Source organism: Salvelinus fontinalis, chromosome 19 (assembly GCF_029448725.1).
Source record: "Salvelinus fontinalis isolate EN_2023a chromosome 19, ASM2944872v1, whole genome shotgun sequence".
Lineage (NCBI taxonomy): Eukaryota > Metazoa > Chordata > Actinopteri > Salmoniformes > Salmonidae > Salvelinus > Salvelinus fontinalis.
In genome coordinates this window covers 23,111,705-23,134,140 of record NC_074683.1, presented here as the reverse complement: position 1 = coordinate 23,134,140, position 22,436 = coordinate 23,111,705, and the positions used below count along the sequence as shown (strand labels likewise).

At 38.8% G+C, this 22,436-nt stretch overlaps 1 protein-coding gene across 2 annotated transcripts in view; it reads left to right on the top strand.

Moving 5' to 3' along the window:
* The window catches only part of LOC129816506 (tumor necrosis factor receptor superfamily member EDAR-like), a 62,922-nt gene that overhangs the window by 20,867 nt on the left and 19,619 nt on the right, over nt 1-22,436 (top strand). For both annotated transcript variants that reach the window (XM_055871066.1, XM_055871065.1), the window contains exons 3-4: nt 14,018-14,140; nt 22,046-22,227. In XM_055871066.1, coding sequence (XP_055727041.1) covers nt 14,018-14,140; nt 22,046-22,227 — 305 coding nt within the window. The remainder of the gene's footprint in view (nt 1-14,017; nt 14,141-22,045; nt 22,228-22,436) is intronic.

Sequence of the window (22,436 nt, the reverse complement as noted above, 5' to 3'; positions counted from 1 at the left end):
TCCACCTCCTCCGCCTTCCACCACCTACCATCTCCTATTCATCCTCCCATCTCCTCTTCCTCCTCCTCCTCTTGTTTCTACAACTTAATGGGAGTCCACCTGTGGTTAATTAAATTGCTTGGACATTATTTGGAAAGGCACACACCTGTCTATATAAGGTCCCACTGTTGACAGGGCATGTCAGAGCAAAAACCAAGCCACGAGTTTGAAGGAATTATCCGTAGAGCTCTGAGACATGATTGTGTCGAGGCACAGATCTGGGGAAGGGTACCAAAACATATCTGCAGCATTGAAGGTCCCCAGGAACACAGAGGCCTCCTTCATTCTTAAATGGAAGAAGTTTGGAACACCGAAACTCTTCCTAGAGCTGGCCGCCCGGCCCAACTGAGCAATTGGGGGAGAAGGGCCTTTGTCAGGGAGGTGACCAAGAACAGATGGTCACTCTGACAGAGCTCCAGAGTTCCTTTGTGGAGATGGGAGAACCTTCCAGAAGGACAACCATCTCTGCAGCACTATACCAACCAGGCCTTTATGGTAGAGTGGCCAGACGAAAGCCACTCCTCAGTAAAAGGCACATGACAGCCCGCTTGGAGTTTGCCAAAAGGCACCTAATGGACTCTCAGACCATGAGAAACCAGACTCTCTGATGAAACCAAGGTTGAACTCTTTGGCTTGAATGCTAAGCATCACGTCTGGAGGAAACCTGGCACCATCCCTACGTGGAAGCATGGGGGTGGCAGCATTATGCTGTGGGGATGTTTTTCAGCGGGAGGGATTGGGAGACTAGTCAGGATAGAGGGAAAGATGAACAGAGCAAAGTGCAGAGGGATCTTTGATGAAAACCTGCTCCAGAGCACTCAGGACCTCAGACTGGGGCGAAGGTTCACCTTCCAACAGGCCAACGACCCTAAGCACACAGCCAAGACAACACAGGAGTGGCTTCGGGACAGGTCTCTGAATTTCCAACCTGACAGAGCTTGAGAAGATCTGCAGAGAAGAATGGAAGAAACTTCCCAAATACAGGTGTGCCAAGCTTGTAACGTCATACCCAAGAAGACGCAAGGCTGTAATTGCTGCCAAAGGTGCTTCAACAAAGTCCTGAGTAAAGGCTCTGAATACTTATGTAAATGTGATATTTCAGTTTACACTTTTATACATTTACAAAACAAATCAAAAAACCTGTTTTTGCTTTGTCATTATAGGATATTGTGTGTAGATTGATGGGGGAATAAAACAATTTAATCCATTTTAGAGTAAGGCTGTAACATAACAAAATGTGTTTTAAATTCGTGAGGTCTGAATACTTTCCGAATGCATTGTATACTGCATCTATCGACATGTCTGTGGACAGTTATCACAGTGACATCATGAACCTTCTATTGTCGTCAAACATCAAATTTGTCGTTGTCATTATGAAAAAGCATAAACACAAAATGAAATACATCAGCAGCCTAGCCTGGTGGTCCAAAATAGCATAACTGGTGTATTTTAACACCAATAAACTTGTCCGTTTAAAAATGTATTTAGTATTTGTCAATCTAGCAAACCAGTCAACTAAAAGCAACTTTCTAAATAATGTTATGGTTCGTTTCTAGCTTGTAAGTTAGCTGGGTAGCTCGTTCTGGGTAGCTGGGTAGCTCGTTCGTTTCTAATGGTAAGTTAGCTGGGTAGCCAGTTAAAATAATGACCATATCATATAGCTGACATTGTCTTAACTTTAGGTAATTTGTATTCGTTATTATAGGAAAAGAAACTCACAGCAAGTTAATGGCGAGATAATTACAGAAAATAGTTTAGGTTGTGAGTCTGACGAATTAAAAGCAGGGCATTCTAATTTTAGAACTTGGACACTTTCTCGTTGACCTAACGTTACATCCGAATTTGACTTTGGTGCAGGTCATGTTCTTCACATTACCGTCTCTGGTAACACACCCTATATCAAATAAAATCAAAGTTAATTTGTCACATGCACAAGATACAGAAGGTGTAAATGGTAAAGTGAAATGGTTACTTGCATAGTGGAGTCTTTTGTTTAGACATGTAGCTAGCTAGCTAGCATGAATCTAATGGTAGCTAAAGCTAACTAACTAGCTAGGTTCAATGTTAGTTAGCTAGCTAACATTAGGCTATAACTAGCCACGCAAATGGCTCTGAGATACGAATAATATTATTATGCAGATCATACACATAATGTCATCTAGCAAGCCAGCCAGCTAACATTAGCTAGCTAGCTAACAGTTTGTTTTAACTTGCAATGAAAACAACTTTCGGACAAAATTAGAAATGTATAACATCTGAAAAGTTAGCTAGCTAGAGTCTCTTACCCGAGTACATGGATGAACACTTCTCCCTCTCTGTTATGGATGCCATTGTTACCCTTAGTTTGAAGATGTAATCCGGAGACTTCTTCACAGCCTTCTTCTGTGTGCTCTCTTTTCGACTCTCTCCGCATTATTTGCGATCAAACGGCAGAATTTTCTCCATCTCCTTAGCTATCATACTCTGCTTCCACCGGGCATTCAACTGATTTTAAAACTCGGTCCTCCAGAAAGTGGAGAGCATTAGCAACACTTATGCAGTTCTTCGTGATATCTTTCAAAATAGCCACGTTAGAAAGGATTACCTACACACACTGAGCTCATGTTATAGACAGAAGCGTGCTACATAACAGACCAATCCGAACTCATCTCTCGACGTGTCCATTATCACAGCCAATCATGGCTAGTGGGAAGGTTCCTGGCTTTTTCCGTGGCTAAACCAACTAGGCTCGTAAGTTAATAATTTTATTCCTATTTAGAGATGGCATACAAGTTTGCATTTTGATAAAAAAATATATGTTTATGTTTAAATGCCTTACCTGTATGCGCGACCTAAGCCTGAAACGAGTAACAGTTAAAGATTTGTTTTAAATTCTAAGAGTATTATTATATTATTTATCAATTGACTATGACTTTTCAAATCACCCAGCAGTGCTATTTGCAGAGTTAGCTCCAAGAAAATGTTAGAAATGTTCTGCCATTCCTGAACCTGCGACCAAAAACAAGCTACATATGGGCAGTACCAAAACAAGTGATCTAATGATTCTGTGTCTTCGCAGCAAATTCTGCAGGGATGGTTGTATCCCCCTTATATATAACATTCTATTGGTTGCTAGACTTTTGTATAATAATTTAAATAAAAAAACTCAAAGTTTTGAATCTGTCTTGTTTTGTGTATCAGTTCATGTGCCATGGAATCGGTACATCAAAAATCTCCCCCCAGCTATTTTGCAACTTGTTTGGCGCAGCTGTCAGTTTTTGGTCCTTAAATGAAACTGGTGTGTTTTTTTTATTTATCACAATTGTCTTTAGACAATTTTGGTTTTTAATGGAAGGCAGAGAGACAAGTTTGTTACATTCTCCCCTTTCCACTTGCCTCCTCCATTTATGCGGTAATGCTGCAATCAGTTGGTTGTTATTTTGGATAGAGCCGACATTTCCATATATTTCTGCTAACGCAGTGTGACAACTCCACTAGTCCAATTCATTATATAATTTACAAAGATTATATGGTTGTTTTTTTATTCAAAAATAATGTTTTTTTATCAATTCATATATTTGAGTTTAACCATAATATTTAAAAAAAAATATTTGTTCTGTCTTTTCTGGTGGATTAAACTGAAATTGCAAACATCTTTCTATGGCTTGTTTTAAAAACAGAAATCTTTTGGAGATTAATTCAAATAACCGAAAGTGAGAGGTTGTAATCTGAATGAAGGGAAAAAGGCAATTCTTGAACATGGAGTGAGCCATTCTTACTAATCTGCTAGAGAACCAGTTTGGATTTAAGTATAGTTTTTGGATTACTAAAGCCTTTAGTGAGAGATCCAATGCTTTAATATTTAATAATTTCTTCTCTCCAAATTCATGTTAATCATTATGAGGTATTGCATGTAGATTGATGAGGTAAGAAATACATTTAATCCATTTTAGAATATGGCTGTAACATCACAAAATGTGGAAACGGTCAAGGGGTCTGAATACTTTCCAACCGCCTGCATGACCCATGAACGTCTGATTAATTCAGTTCCTAACAGTTGCATTAATGGAATTCACTACACAATATAATAGACACTGTACTAACAGGACCCCTGCACTGTTTACCATCTGTCAAGGTGAGGGTTATAATGCCTGTGTATAAAGACAACAAATTAACAACATTATAACTAGTGATGCACTGATATGACATTTTTGCCCAATACCGATATTTTCCTTGCCAAAAAAACCCAGATACCGATAACCCATATTTAGAATTTTAGCGGCCTTTTAAGCATTCTAGTACAGTTAAATAGTTAACTGTAGTAAATAGTTAACACGGACGCAGCGGTCTAAGGCACTGCATCTCAGTGCAAGAGGTGTCACTACAGTCCCTGGTTCGAATCCAGGCTGTATCACATCCAGCCGTGATTGGTAGTCCCATAGGGTGGCACACAATTGGCCCAGCGTCATCCAGGTTTGGCTGGGGTAGGCCATCATTGTAAATAACAATTTGTTCTGACTTGCCTAGTTAAATAAAGGTTAGACACACACACACACCACATTGACCAAAAAGTTATTTGTTGGCATTTACTTATGTCCCCATTACCAGTAAAACATAATCAAAACCTATTGATTTCACTTACTTGCTGTGCTGTTTCGTTGTTCATTTGTTCAGTCGTTTCATTCTCAACCAGGATTTCCGTTTTGGTCTTTGCGTGTCAAAAAACACTATTTAATTAATATTGTTGACCAATCAATTAAGCTTGTTGAGCAATCAAGACCTGAACATGACTGCATAATACATAATGATACATAATAATTAAACACGTTCATAAATTTTTTCGTAGTTATTACACATTGATTGCACTATCACTTGTAGTTCATATGTCACAGCGATTTATCGACACGTATGCTATGATGCTGGTAAAGTTGTCTCGCGGACCTACAGTGCTGGTCATAAAAAAAGCTAACTAGCTCATGGATGCAAACAATGTTCTTCCCCCAAAACATAGCAAAACGATATCTGTTTCAGTAGCTATAGTTAGCTAGCTAGCTAACTATATAGCTAGGTGTCATCATCTAAAATAACCCTAATTTATAAGACAGCTCTTATTTGATTAATGGTGGTCGGACCATCTATGTGAAGCTAGCCACAATAAGGATTAGCCACAACAGTGGACTTTGCGGTTAGCAACAGGGTTAAGTAACTGGCTATCTATTTATTTTCATGAACTGAAGTTCAATTTCAATAGGCGAACAACAAGTGGCAACCTAGCTAATACGTCCTCACAAAGATTCCTAAATCATTGCTAAGAATAATGAAAATGACTGCAGTTTCTACTGGTCATTGTTTTCAGGCTGGTTGTATTGGTGCTAGCTAGGTACCAAGCTAAATCTAGCTACCCCAGGAGTTGCAGTCGAACAAATTATGCTTCAAATCAAATCTAATTGTATTTGTCACATACACATGGTTAGCAGATGTTAATGCGAGTGTAGCGAAATGCTTGTGCTTCTAGTTCCGACAATGCAGTAATAACCAACGAGTAAGCTAACCTAACAATTTCACAACAACTACCTTATACACACAAGTATAAAGGAATGAAGAATATGTACATAAAAATATATGAATGAGTGATGGTACAGAACGGCATAGGCAAGATGCAGGAGATGGTATAGAGTACAGTATATACATATGAGATTAGTAATGTAGGGTATGTAAACATTATATGAAGTGGCATTGTTTAAAGTGGCTTGTGATACATTTCATCAATTATTACCAAAGCGGCATTGTAAACACATCGTTCGTGGCCAGTGTTTGCAGACTTTTTTGTACAGTTTTGGCAGTGCTACTGCATATTTTTGAACATGCAAAGACCCAAACGGCGTTCCATAGTATGTATGTCGTGAAGCTAATAGCAGTGACGCTATTACTGTGTAACTCCGGTAAGGCAACATCTGAAAAATAGCGCACTTGTTAGTGTGTACCGGTGCTAGGCCAGTTGGCGAAAGCCAATACCACCCACGACAGAAAATGGTTGATTGTCAAGGGCAATGATTTCCATTATCTTGGTGTTAATGGTTTTCGCCTTTGAGTTGTCTCGCTGAAATGTTCTTACTCTTTCAAATGACTGCTCGACTTATTGATTGCTCAATCCACACAGCAGAAATTGTGGGCTGAGTTAAGAATGCTGTGTTGCACGTGTAGCGCAAAAGTTTGCGTGGCATCATTACGTCATGTACCTACATTATATAGGTATGCACGTCAGCTTTGACATCGGTTTTGCACATCGCCGTTAAACTAAACATCGGGCCAATACCCATGTTGGCATTTTTAGCTAATATCGTCCGATTCCGATATGTTCACCGATATATCGTGCTTCCCTAAATATAACATTGTTCATTGACCTGTCAATTCTTTCATGTTAGGCTATTACATTAGCTATAAAGCAGGAACATATAGCAATACTCCATCAGATTTGTGAGTTGAAACATGTTTGAATCTTTGCCATTCTTGGTGTCTTCACATATTTCGACATAAAACATTTATGTTCTTACATTTATGTCAGTGTAATGATTTTACAGATAAGGCTGAGAAGACGATGGCTGCTGAGAGGTGCAAATTCCCTACAGGTGTGCTGCCTATATGAGTTGGCTTCTCCAGGTCCTACGACAAGGGTGCAATTACGGTCTGCAATCCGGGGCATTTCTGCATGTGCAGGAACCCCTCTTTATACTAAGTCTTTAAGTTAGGACAGGGGCTGCTCCAGTAGAATAGGTGGGGTTAATGCACATTAATGTTGGATGCCAGCCGCCGATAAACCCCACAGAAGAAGGAGCCGTACACCGGTAGACACAACGGCGAGGGCAGGTGTTCTGCGGGCAGGAGCGAAGGACATTGTGTGCTAGCTCAGTCAGCTTGTCCTAAGGAGGACTCTGATACACAGCAGGTGGGAGGCTGGGGCGACAAGCTAGCTAGCACACAGTGTCTCTCACTAGCAAGCTAGCTAGCACACAGTGTCTCTCACTAGCAAGCTAGCTAGCACACAGTGTCTCTCACTAGCAAGCTAGCTAGCACACAGTGTCTCTCACTAGCAAGCTAGCTAGTACACAGTGTCGCCCTAGCCTCCCACCTGCTGTGCTGGCAGGAGGCGGTGGCGACAGGTAGACAGTGTCCTTCGCCTCTGCCTATCTAGCACTGTTTCCCATGGTTCTGTTAACAGCAGTGAGGGTCGGTGTTTGGCAGACAGGAGTGAAGGACATTCAGAAAGTACTTTTATTTTCCTTTTGACCCACATTCAAAACTGTCACACAAACTTGAAGATGTCATGCTAAAGGTATTTGATATTTTATTGGTATTTTATTAGGATCCCCATTAGCTGTTGCAAAAGCAGCAACTGCTCTTCCTGGGGTCCACACAAAATATGAAACATGACATAATACAGAATATTAATAGACAAGAACAGCTCAAGGACAGAACTACGTCAATTTTAAAATGGCACACGTAGGCTACATATCAATACATACACACCAACTATCTATCTAGGGGAGTCTCTGAGTCACAACTATGAATGTCCCTGAAGTAGATCTGCGGTTCAAATAGAGCTACACAATTACACACACAGTAGTCAGAAGTTTTTGAGGAACCATTGTTGTATTTTCAAGTACATTTTCAGCAATGGTTCCTAAAAGGAAATAATATTTTATCGACAACATTTCAAAGAAATTAACAACAATAATATTCAATCAATGAAAAATATTACATCTATAAACAGGGATATTCAACTCTTAACATACGAGGTCCGGAGCCAGCTGGTTTTCAGTTCTACATGATAATTAATTGCACCCATCTGGTGTCCCAGTTCTAAATCAGTCCCTAATTAGAGGGGAACAATAAAAAAACGCAGTGGAACTGGCTTCGAGGTCCAGAGTTGAATTTCAGGGATCTAGATAATAAAAAAATATGAATAAATAATATTGTAAAAGGATCTAATGAATGTCAATATAAACAAACAAATTGTCTGTTAAACACACACCAGTCCACACATCCACTTTTTTGAGCTGAAAGACAATGTCTAGAGCCTACTAATGATGTTGAACAACAACGTAAGTCAATAAGTTATCGTTTTAGTCAAGGTTTGATATATTTGGGCTTGAAGTGCAAAACCTGAATGTGTGACTTCGGATGTTTCTTGTGAGATGAAGTGCAAATTCTTTTAAGTATACATTTCGTTTCAGGGCTGGGTTTTATTTAAATGTTACCACCCACCAGCATAGCAACGTTTATTAATCAGAAACACCTGCTGCAAAGTTCATCTTATTCGTGAGTTGTCTGAGAGACAAACAGCTTTTCTATGTAGCCTACACTTGGGTTTCCACTACATAAAATAGCCACAAAATTGTCTATATCGCACAAATTAATGAAAAGAGCAATTCGCTTTTTGGTTTTAATTTAAGGTTAGGGTTAGGCAAAGTTTAGCAGTGTGGTTAAGGTTAGGGTTAAGGTGAGAGTTAGGTTTAAAATACGATTTTAAGAAGAGAAAATGTGTAAATAGATTTGTTAACTAGTGACAAACACAGACTTGGTCACCATTGCCATAAAGAAAAAGCAAAAAAATAACATTTGCACCTACCCATTTTAAAATTATTATCCATTGGATCATTTGTGAAGTTTCACTTATTATTTTAGCTAGTCTGCATAAAAAAATATGACAATACAGTATATTGCATTTTAGATCCCCGGTCCCCCAAAATTAATGGTTTTGGCCACTACGGTTTTACACTAATTCGTTTTGCATGGCCTGGTGCCCCCTGGTGTGCAGGCTTTGCTCGTTTTCAACAATAGAGCCCCAGAGTGGAGGTATCATAATATCCATAAAACCTAGCGGTCAAACAGGGAAATGGTTCCAATCATTTTCCCAGCATTCATTTTTCCCATAATGGATTTTATAAACACTTAAAAGTGCTGTGTTTCGTGTAGGCTTACCCTGGCGTGACGCTTTGATATCCATGTTAATCTCTGTCGGACAAGGTGACTTTTATCAATATATTCGGCTCTATTTACTTTCAGCTTCGAAATGCTAATTAGCATCAAAGTAGACCTCATGCAAGACTACAAATCCCTGCAAGATCCTGCACGTCAATCCTACTAGCTGACACCTTTACTAACAGGTATGGTGTCAATTTAAAACTTGCATAAGACAGTTTTGTCAGTTTAAAGACATTTTGCCAATGTATTAATTACTCAATTTGGCTAACATTAGATAGTTAATCAAGAGATTCTTACCTTTGTCTCGATTCGGCAGTCTTGTCCAGATCATTAAATCTTTGGGGGGTAAATACCTGCGAATATATTGATAAAAGTCACCTTGTCCTAGAGAGATTTACACAGTTAATGAAACATCACACCAGGGTAATCCTACATGAAACACAGTCCTTATTTCCCCTATGGGACAAATGTATGGTGGAAAAATGATTTGGAACCATTTCCTTGTTTGACTGCTAGGTTTTATGGGTATTATGACTCATACTGTGGTGCTCTATTCTCATTTATACTAAAGAGACATCTCCACCCACTTGGGGCACCAGGCCAGGCAACAAAAAAAAATCACATTGCTTCTATGGGCCCATATGCTCCAAAATGTTCAATTGTTAGTCTATCCATATTACCAGAGCTAATATTCTTTCTATTTCTATGACATTTGGAATCCGAAACAGTTTCACTGGAATGATCAAATGGCAAGAGTCAGAAAAACGTCAAATCTCAAGTTCAACACATCAACAGCTTGTATAGGCACGGTTTAGCTGAGACAGACACAGCAAACCTTTTTGCCACAGCTCGCATTGATGTGCCATCCTGGATGAACTGCACTACCTGAGCCACTTGTGTGGGTTGTAGACTCCGTCTCATGCTACCACTAGAGTGAGAGCACCGCCAGCATTCAGAAGTGACCAAAACATCAGCCAGGAAGCATAGGAACTGAGAAGTGGTCTGTGGACACCACCTGCACAGTCACTCCTTTTTGGGGGGTGTCTTGCTAATTGCCTATAATTTCCACCTTTTGTCTATTCCATTTACACAGCAGCATGTGAAATTTATTGTCAATCAGTGTTGCTTCCTAAGTGGACAGTTTGATTTCACAGAAGTGTGATTGACTTGGAGTTACATTGTGTTGTTTAAGTGTTCCCTTTATTTTTTTTGAGTAGTGTATGTCCGTAAACACTCCAGCCAGCTGGTCTGCGCATGCTCTGAGAACGCGGCTAGGGATGCCGGCAGCCTTGCGAGGGTTAACACGCTTAAATGTCTTACTCACGTCGGCCACGGAGAAGGACAGCTCAAGCTTAGTTCTCTAAAAATGTGTTTACATCCCTGTTAGTGAGTATTTCTCCTTTGCCAAGATAATACATTCACCTGACAGGTGTGGCATATCAAGAAGCTGATTAAACAGCATGATCATTACGCAGGTGCACCTTGTGCTGGGAACAATAAAAGGGCACTCTAAAATGTGCAGTTTTGTCACACAACATAATGCCACAGATGTCTCAAGCTTTGAGGGAGCGTGCAATTGGCATGCAGATAGCAGGAATGTCCACCAGAGCTGCTGCAAGAGAATTTAATGTTCATTTCACTACCATTAGCTGCCTCCAATGTCGTTTTAGTGAATTTGGCTGTACGTCCAACCGGCCTCACAATCGCAGACATATGGCGTCGTGTGGGCGAGCGGTTTGCTGATGTCAACGTTGTGAACAGAGTGCCCCATGGTGGCGGTGGGGTTATGGTATGGGCAGGCATAAGCTATGGACAATGAACACAATAGCATTTTATTGATAGAAATTTGAATGCACAGAAATACCGTGACGAAATCCTGAGACCCATTGTGAGGCCCATTTCTTTTAAGGTATCTATGACAAACATAAGCATATCTTTATTCCCAGTCATGTGAAATCCATAGATTAGTTAAATAAAGGTTAAATTAAAAATGCAAAAATTAGGGCCTAATTCATATATTTCAGTTGACTGATTTCCTCATATGAACTGTATTTCAGTAAAATCATTAAAACTGTTGCATGTTGCATTTATATTTTTGTTCAGTATATTTCTCTGCTACAAGTGGAAATCACCACAATGTTCTCATCTCCAATTAATGAATATCCCTGCTCTGCCAACCTGGTCTCAAAGCATTTTGTATTATTCTGTATGTAAATCAGCGATACCCATTTTGTATGATATGCTAAGTTTCTTATGGTATTTTATTACTTTGCGGATGTCCATCACCCATTTCGTATGATATGTTACGAATTATAGTTCTGATGATATATTATGGATTTGTATAACGCATGATATGTTACGAATTCTAGCTAGGTGGCTAACTAGCTAACGTTAGCTAGGCTAGGGGTTAGGTTTAAAGTTAGGGTTAAGTTTAGTCGTTAGGGCCAGGACTATACCAGTATCGCTATATTTTTACCATGGCAAAAAAGAAAACACGAAGCAGATTTCTGTATGTAAAATATTCTCTGCTATAGCATGGAAAATAAATAAATATGACTCTGGATGACAACATAATAATGTTTGTTTCTAACATTAGGGTTGTTTTCCTAAAGAAATTAAATCTACTTCGTGTTTTGTTTCCTTGCCACACTACTAACGAGTATTGTGCTAGTGGTTTCGTCCTGGCCCTAGCAGTCATGGTCATAAAATGCAAGGCAAGAAAATTGAGACAATCAGCATCCCATTCAGTTCACATATTTTGTAGCTAGTTTTTGTACAATGCATAGTTACACCTAGAGACATAAATGCATAATATGTATCTGTAATGTTATAACCATATCAGTAGAATGTAGGCTAATTCTTTGGGGGTGGTCACAAAATGTATCATAGCCTACCGATACCTTCTAGATAGCCTAGTTAAGAAGTTTGGAATAGATAAGCCAATATAGCAATAATAGAGGCAGACAGACACCTTCACTTTTTTTTTACTAAATACATGGATATTTAACACAGAATAAAGGCATTACCATTTTTGTGTGAGAAAAAATGTAATTCAATTTTTTTACATTTCTTTTTTTTCTTTTAAAACAACAAATAATCTAATTGAAAGCAATGTTAATGAAATGGCGTGTTGCTGCACACAGAAACCAGTCATTTAATTTCATTTTAAGATTTATTTTTATTTAACAAAGTTAATTATTTTTTCACATTTATTTAAACAGGTGTGTGTCATTGAGATGAACATGTACCAGTAATAAAAACATATAGATTTTTTTTTCTCTCGATAAAACTGTTAATATCAAATAAACGACAGGGCTGGCTAAAAACACTGCTCTTGTTTAATGAAAGAATATTCTAGTCCCCACATTCTAAAATAGCACTTTTGTCCCCCCCAGTTTTATCATTGGAATGTGATACAAAATGAGACAACGGTGTGCTTTAGGACCATGCGGACACATCCGAGCGGTCGGGTAGGCTGTTTGGAGTGTTAAAAAAAAATGATGTCCCCCCTACTTCTAAAACCAAAGTCGCACCCCTGTCTAGTCATAATGAGCACTTTGGTTGCCATCATAAGCTGCTCATGTGAAGTTTCCTCAAGCATCTTTATCAATTCATGCAATTTATGTTTATCAATTTATGCAATCAATTCAAACAATTTATGTTGTTTGAGATCACTTGTTTTGTACTGTTTTAACTTGCAAGATTTTACAATATCATGGAAAGAACAAATATAGTTTAATGAAACCTTTGTGTTTGTAGCCGGCATGCAGTGAAAATCACCCCTGTGGTATATTTCTGTAGGCTATAGGTTGCTTGCATGAGATTAACTGTTTTGCTCCGTTTTAACGAGAAAAAAACAACAACTATTGAATAGGTTATTATTACATTTTCATCTCAATTAGACCATCTGGTTGAATAAAGATGAAATACCTGGTTAAATAATTAACCTGATTAAATAAAAATAAAGCAAACCTATAGGCATATGAGCTTTCATGATCAAACATATTATGTTTTTGCCTTTGTTGCTTTTGTAGAGCAGTGTAAAATTTACTCTGACACCAAAAAATGCCATTCTAATGAAAACATGTTTAACAGCCTATAATTAAATACTTATTATTTTAATCAGCTCACCACGCACTGGCTATCACAGCGCGCAGGCAGCCTCCATTCGCGCACACACAACCATGGTGTCCCAAACTGAGAACAGGAGACAAATTAATGAACAATGAAGTTGCGCAAGCAAGACTTGTGTGAATAATGCGACAAAGGTGACTTTATAGCCTTGAATATAATGACCAACAAATAGAAAGACACTTGTTTTAAAATCAGCAGGACAACAAACAAAAAATATCCTGAGTTGTGGTCTGACTTCCTGCTCCCGCCCGCAGCATGAAAAAAAGGCCTCTACATGATCAACCCATGATAACTGAGACATGAAAAACACAAGGCAGCGGCAATTCTAGCAGACATATGTTTTCATTTATTCCAGCATTCACGTGTTCACACGTGCGTTCACACACTGACCCGTTCAACAAGGCATGTAAACGTGTCAACGCATGTGTGAAGATTGAAGGCCACGTTAATGGTTCAAAATTAAATCAAGTGTAGAGTTTACCGTGAAATGCTTAGTTAGAAGCCCTTTCCTAACAATGCAGTTAAAAAAGTAAGACAATTAACAAACAGATAAAAAATAAAATAGTAACACAATAAAATAACAATAGTGAGGCTATATACAGGCTATATACAAGCAGTACCCATACTGAGTCACTGTACTGGGATATGAGGTAGTTGGGTTCCCAAGGGGATTAGTATATTCTCTTTGAATTTAATTAGAATGACTTATTAAAACCTGTAGTAAATAAAATCTTAGCAGAATCAAGCGTATGTAGAATCCTGTAGTAAGTTGAAAACAGAACAAAAAGTTTCATCTTAATTTATAACCAAGAACCTGAATAAAGCACACATTATGACTCTGTACGCTTTTATCTTTTAACCCCACTCCTCTCTCTCTCAGGTATCCTGTCCTCCCTCTCTCAGGTCAGAGTACAGTAGTTGTGGAGAGTTTGAGTTCTACAACCAGACCCTCAGTAGCTGCCAGCCCTGCCCACCATGCCAACCTGGACGGGAGCCCCACATGGTGAGACACACAAGCGCACACACAAACTAATGAACAAGAGCACAACTACACACACACACACACACACACATTTCCTGAGATGAAATGACTTGAGTGTAATGAGTAGATAATGTAGCATGTCAGGTGCATGTGAACCCTGACCTCTGCTACTTGCCCCCCAGCCCTACTCCCAGCCCTCCCAGCCCTACTCTCATTATTTATTTTAGACAGGTCTAAAGAAACATGATATAAAGAAAATGTAGTCTATTTCAAAAGAACAGAATAGCATACTCTGAGTTGTCCATATGTTAGGCCCTGATATGGCTATGCCTAGTTCATTTAGCGGACAAGGTTTGCTTAGAATTCGGTGGCATACATTTTTATTATTTTATAGTATGAAGAATACAATTGAACATAGCTGAATAAAATAAAATATATATTTTCTCAAAACAATTTCCAAGGAAGTGCACACATGTGGTTATTCTGTGTTGAGCAGTTAACAAAGAAACAGGTCCTCCTATATGCTTAATTTAGAGTTATTTATGCAACTTTAGTTGTGATACAAATGTTGGGCTATATGTTTCGATTTTTTTATACATTCTAAGGCTGCATGATGCGACTCTAATGATGATTTTAAAAAGTTGGAAGAAAGGCATGAGCTCTGATTTGTTTCTTGTCCAGGCTGCACACACTTCATCAGTCTATCATTCACAATTTGACAAGCACTTGATAATATTCTCACCAGGCCTCGAATTTCCCAGCGGCATCCCCCTCGTGCCCCCTAAAAAATCCATGCCTTTTGTGCCCTTGGGCTGAATATAATAATTATAATTCCCGGCTGCCGTCCTCCGAAGCACTTCTCACTCACATGGCGCTCTCAGATATCTACATTCTTATTAACCAATGCCCGTCACATGATCGGGTCCTTCTCACAGCTAAGAAGTAGGCTACAAGCGAAGAGACAGATCAACTGCGTCCCTCTCTGAGGCACATATTGAAGATATTGAAAGAACTGTCCACATTTACTTTTCGTTAGCCAACAAGATGAGTAGGCCTAACAAACAGCAAAGCACTAGCCTATGTCAATCTACTATCCCCCATAGTACAAAGTTGATCTATTCTATTGGTCAACTTGTCCTTCTGTGCAATAAATAAACATTCCAAACATACTCTAAGACAGTTGTGGGACGCGATAGATCCCAAATTAATACAACCACTCGCATAAAAAAAAATACATTTTAAAAGTAATGAGGCTGATGCAACAGATCAGAACGTTTAGCTTAAAATATTGATAAACTATTAGGTTATTTCTTCACATTATAAGCGCAGCAATGCGCACACGGCAGTAGGCTATAAATGCAAACGTTTCAAAATGCAATCAATTAGTGGGAAAACACTGTTCTCAAAAGTGATAGCAAATCCGATTATGCATGTAATGCTTTTATTATAAAGGTGCATTTTTATGGTGAAAATGATCTTCCCCAAACTTGAAACTCATGCATCGCCTATGTAGGCCAGTTAGGCTCTACACCAGTTGTAAAGCGGAATAATGTGCTTAATTTTAAGAACTTATTTGGCAACTTTAGCTGTGTTACAACCATTATCAAAACATATAGGCCTATGTGCTAGGCTACATAAGGTGTGCGACTATGATTTATCACAAGTGATAATACATAATTCACAATGATAGGCTGATATTGTCACCCATCAGACTATTCTTAATTTAATGTTGTCTTTACATATACTAAATAATATATGTGTGGAATTCATTTTGATTTAGAATGGACCATTATCATGCACCTGTCTTGGAACAGGGGCACGGGGAACAAATACATGTCATCTATACACTTAAATAGCGAATGGAGAAGACTTTTTACGTGTTTAATTTTCATGCCAGCTAGGTAGGCTATACTCCTGTTGTAAAGTGAAGCAATGTGCTTAATATTAGGAAAGTTGAGAAATAAATATAGTAGGCCTAGCCTATAGAAAGAGGACGGGATCCTTTTTTTAATAGAGGCCATGAAAACATTTTTTTTTCTCACACAATTGCATAGCCTATAGAAATGTTGAGCAACATGAGCTCATGGGCTCTCATGAAGTGTTTGATTCGATTTTTATAAAACATTTGCATTGGTGTCAGGGTGATTAGAGGGACAATAGCGTTTTGAGTACCAAGCAGTTATAAAGTTTGGTAGGCTACTAATGACCATCAACAGCATCAGAGCTTGGAGAAGCCTAGTTACCATGACTAAGCGGTAACAGCCCTACTCTCTAGTCTATCTGTCTGCTCAGACCACCCAAGAAGTTTACCTGACTCACTGGTATACACAAAGGTACACCTCCCACATCAAAGAGTTACCAGCTAAATCCCAGAATGCATGCTCAGATTCAGAAAGGGGAATGAACAATTTTCACGGTTTGTCATTCCATTTGGATTTTTCCCAAATATTGAAGCCCCTTTGGTACGATGTAGTATTCTGTCAGTAGGCATCAGTCCCCGGCCAAAATAAACAGAGCCTCACTGGGCCTTAATAAGGAAACACACACACACACACCTCACACACACCTCTCTCACACACACACACACACACACACACACACACACACACACACACACACACACACACACACACACACACACACACACACACACACACACACACACACACACACACACACCTCTCACACACACACACACACACACACCTCTCACACACACACACACACACACCTCACACACACACACACACCTCTCTCACACCTCACACACACACACACACACACACACACACACACACACACACACACACACACACACACACACACACACACACACACACACACACACACACACACACACACACACACACACACACACACACACACACACACACAAAACAAAAGGAGCCCTGCTTTTCTCTTTCTCTGTAAATCTAAACAACAGTCACAGACATAGCTAACTGTTTGAATAGTCAGTTCTTTAAACTTGTAAAGTTAAATTGTAGTTATTCAACTCTCCTGTACAATTACAGAAAATGTTAATATCTGCTCATGATTGTAGATTTGGGTAATGACTTACCAAACAGAGCAGCAACATTGTCATGTGTACTCCAGCTCTCCCTCTCCAGCGCTCCACATCGCCAGATTATTACGCACACCTGCCACCATCTTTACATGCTGTCCAAACCGCACGCGCATCTGCGTGCGCCATCGCGCCCAAATTGATTTTGTTCACCCACACCAGACGCGATCAGGACACGCAGAATGAAATATCAAAACAAACTCTGAACCAATTATATTAATTTGGGAACAGGTCAAAACCATTAAACATTTATGGAAAATTAGCTAACAAAGAGGAGATGGGAGAGGCAGGACCTGCAGCGCTTTGAGCATCACAAATAGAACCAAGTTCTGTTTTAGGGACTGGCCATGCAGACGCTCGCTGGAGCGAGCGAGCAGTGTGGTTGCAATGATTGAATAACATGTATGTGTACATTTATTTTGCAATGCTCGCGCACTCGACGCGAGCGGTGTGGTCAGCTTGTAATAAGAAAAATAAGCCTGAAGGAAGTAGGAGAGATGATGAGAAACAAATTCGGTTTACCGTTTTATCTGTGGATTAATTGTCAGAGTAGAGGATCTTGTGCATTTCTGGTAAAAAAGCTACCCGATGTTAATATCCAAGTAAAAATTAGCTAGCAACAGCAAGCTAGCTAGCTAAATTTCCATAAATGTTTAATACTTTTTGACCTGTCCCCAAATTAATATAATTGGTTCAGAGTTTGTTTTGATATTTCAATCTGCATGTCCTGATCGTGTCTGGTGTGGGTGAACAAAATCAACTTTTGGTTTGGTCAGCATGTTACGCGCACCTGCGCCTCATGAGATTCACCTGGACTCCACACCTTCCTGATTACCTTCCCTGTATCTGTCACTCCCCTTGGTTCTTTCCTCAGATGTTATTGTTTAAGTTTCATGTCTGTATGCTATTCAAGTTTCTTGATTGTTCCATGTTTTATTCATTATTACATTTTCACTTCCTGTACTTGCTTCCCGTCTCCCAGCGTACACGTTACTAACATTACTAACTTGGCATTTAGTAAATTTTTCATATGTGATCAGTAGTAGTAGAAGTGTTGGGAAAGCTCCTTAAAAACTTCTTATGGCTGCAGGGGCAGTATTGAGTAGCTTGGATGAAAAGGTGCCCATTTCAAACGGCCTGCTCCTTAGTCATAGTTCCTAATATTTGCATATTATTATTAATATTGGATAGAAAACACTCAAAAGTTTCTAAAACTGTTTGAATTATTTCTCTGAGATTAACAGAACTCATATTGGCAGGCAAAATCCTGAGTTGAAATGAAAACCGGAAGTCAGAAATCTGAGATTGTCTGTATTCAATAGAGTACCAAAATAATTCCAAATGACGCATGGCAGGGGTTGCACTGCCTAGGAGTTCCACTAGATGTCAGCAATCAATAGAAATTCCAATGAGACTTCTATGGTGTTGTTGGAGAGAATGAGGGCAGAATCAGTCAGGTGTCCATCAGCACCCATTTCCTGATCATGCATTTTCTTCATGCAAGTCACTTGCGTTCCATGGCTCACGCAGACACGAAGGAATACTCCGGTTGGAACTTTATTGAAGCTATATGTTGAAAACATCCCAATGATTTATTCAGTACTTAGTTTGAAATGTTTCTTCGACCGGTAATATCACATTTTGAAGTTTTTGTCCGATATGAAGCTGACCAGAATTAGCGTTTGGATATGTTTACCAAACGCGCTAACAATTGGACATAAATAACAGATTTTTTTGAACAAAACAAACATTTCTTGTGGACCTGGAGTTTCTGCTAAGCCTTCTGATCGAAACCAACAAAGGTAATGAAATATTCATATCATATTTTGTTGTTTATGGTGACGCTATCTTTGCAGCTGTGATATGCTAATTTGAGCGCCGTCTCAGATTATAGCGTGCAATTATTTTTCCTTAAAGTTTTTTTAAAATCTGACATTGCGGTTGCATTAAGGAGAGGTATATCTATAACTCAATGTGTATAACTTGTATTATCATCTATATTTATGATGAGTATTCATGTTGAAACGACGGGCTATGCAACGTCACTTGATGTTTTTACATTTAGTGATTCTTGTAGCCTCAATGTAAACTCAGATTTTTTGATATAAATATGAATTGAATCAAACAAAAAACGCATGTATGGTGTAACATGAAGTCCTATGAGTGTCATCTGATGAAAATAATCGAAGGTTAGTGAATCATTTTATCTCTATTCTGGTTTTTGTGATGCTATCATTAGCTGGGAAAAATGCTATGTTAATTTTTAGTTTTGTGGTGACCTAACATAATCGTTTGTAGTGCTTTCGCTGAAAAGCCTATTTGAAATCGGACAGTTTGGTGGGATTAACAACATGATTACCTTTAAAATGATATAAGACACATGTATGTTTGAGGAATTTTAATTATGAGATTTATGGTTTTTGAATTTGGCGCCCTGCACTTGGACTGGCTGTTCTCATATTGATCCTGATACCGGCTTGCAGTCATAAAAGGTTAAAAAACATTGTTTACCAATCCACCATTTCACACTGGAAGAAGTTAAGCTATAATAAAGTGAGGCGTCCCGTCAACGGGACAGTTGTAAATTCAGCGCCTTGTGTCACGATCACAGATTTTAGAGAAACAACAAATGTCGGTACATATAAGTGTCTAATATCGACTGAAAGCTTAAATTCTTGTTAATATAACTGCACTGTCCAATTTACAGTAGCTATTACTGCGAAAAAATGCCATGCTATTGTTTGAGGAGAGCTCCTAACAACAAAACACCTTTTTTCACCCCGATAGGTTTGATAAATTCACCTCTGAAGGTGAAATGTGTACTTAAATCAGAGCAAAATTTCAGAATGTATCATCCAAAGGGTCCCAGAGATAACATGAAGTGTCGTTTTGTTAGATAAAATAATTTTTCATATCCTAAAAAGCTCCATATAGCATGCACAATCAATTTTGTATTTCCACTCGTTCAATTTGCAGAGAAAGGAATCTGTGAAAATATAACCCTAAAAGTTGTTACAACTAGTCAAATCACGTTCATATTTATTCCTCAGAGATCCTAGAACGTAACCAGACTTCACTATATAATTAGGGGTGACGTATATCCTATAGGACACCGAATTTGGTCAGAGAGCGACGCCTTCATGGCACGCCGATGACGCGGGCGGTATTCAATTGAACGACTGTATCTTTGTCAAATAAGCACTAATCGGGGTCAAACAAAGCTAGCTAGATAGCCAATGAGCTGGGCTTTACGAGAAACACCGTATCTGTCGCAAAATGTAGCTGCTAACCTTGTGCGACAGCAAGCCTTTTCCCTTTGGACAAAAATTATAAGAATATGGAGAGTTATGAAGTTATGAAAACTAGGTGTTTTTCAAATGTTGAAAAGCTCAATCAAAGTCCAAGTATACAGATTTGACAATATTCTTGTAGAAAAATGTAATGTGAATGTAAACGTCTCCTTCACGATTTTCCCAAATGTACCTGGGTGACTTCAAACTAAATGTCATGTAGTTTGCTCATACTTCAAGTTATCCGTCTGAAACTTTGCACATGCTGCCATCTTGTGGACACCATCGGAATTACAACCAGAGTGGCTAGATGTGGGACCTTTCTGTTGGATTTCAAAGATGGTGGTAGAAAAAATATATAAAATATTTTTTTATTTTATTTTTTTTACATTTTCTTCTACCAGATCTATTGTGTTATATTTTCCACAAACTTCAAAGTGTTTCCTTTCAAATGATGGTACCAAGAATTTGCATATCCTTGTTTCAGAGCCTGAGCTACAGGCAGTTAAATTTGGGTATGACATTTTAGGCGAAATTTAAAAAAAAAAAAAAAAAAAAAAAAAAAAAAAAAACGGGGGGCTATCCCTAAGAAGTTTTAAGAAAAATATAGTTTACTTAACTAGACGTTACTTAGAAAAAGTAGATCACTACATCCAAACTACTTTGGGTTAAATTATCATATCGACAAATTGCAACAATAGATCACTCTGGAGTCAGCTGTTAACAGAATGTGTAATTTAGCCTATTAAACACAAAAACCATGTTTCAAGTGTGAATTATGCAGGTCTGATGGCAAAAAAGAAAGGAAGTTGTCTACTTCACCCATATTTTATTTTGCTAAAAAAGTAGTGTGTAGTTCCAGTAGTTAGCTACACTAAGTTCCTAGCTACACTAGTTCCCCCACATACACATGAAACAGCACTCTCCCACATAGATCTGATGTGATCTGATACAGCAGATGGTTTTAATGCAGTGATACACGCTGGTTTACAACGACCATGGAGACAGGACAAAAATGTTTCTATTGGATTCTATCTGGAGAAGGTTTATATGAACCAACAGAAGTAAAGTCAACCAGGAGATCTAAAGCTGGGCTGATCCACCCTGACAGAATCCTACTGATAAATTAATCCAGCTTTTATCAGAGGATCAAAGTGGATATATTGGACAAGCCAATAAAGTAGGAAGTCGGAATATAGTGTTTCTGAAGTCTGTAGGACAAGTAGCAGCTTGGCCCTCAGGATGGAGCTTCAACTGTTTTAATAAAGGTAGATCAAACAATGGTCTGCCTGTCAGACTATGCAGGGTATTGGTTGTGTTCACAACTCCCCACTGTGAGAAGTGTATATGTCTGGGACTGTTTAAGATGACCTCCCACTTTATTCCATACTAGAACATCAATTTCCTCTTCTTCGTCGCCACACACACACACACACACACACACACACACACACTAGACAAACTACACCAACACCCCGAATGAAAATGTTCAGAACAACTCATGTCCTGTTCTTGTAACCAATCACATTTTATTGCCTGTTTGTGATGTTGCAGAACTGTGGCTATGGGACTAAGGATGAGGACTTTGTGTGTGTGTCGTGTCCGCCGGGGAAGTACTCGAAGGGAAAGTATGAGATCTGCAGGAGACATAAGGACTGTGAAGGTCTGTACCGTGCTACAGTACTCAAACCTGGGACACCAGACAATGATGCAGACTGTGGACCCTGCTTACCTGGGTATGTACACACACACACATAAGACAACACACACACACACACACATTTGAAGGCACGCAGGCATGCAAATTTACACACATACATTACCGTTCAAAAGTTTGTGTCACTTAAAAATGTCCTTGTTTTTTAAAGAAAAGAACATTCTTGGCCATTAAAATAACACCAAATTGATCATAAATACAGTGTAGACATTGTTAATGTTGTAAATG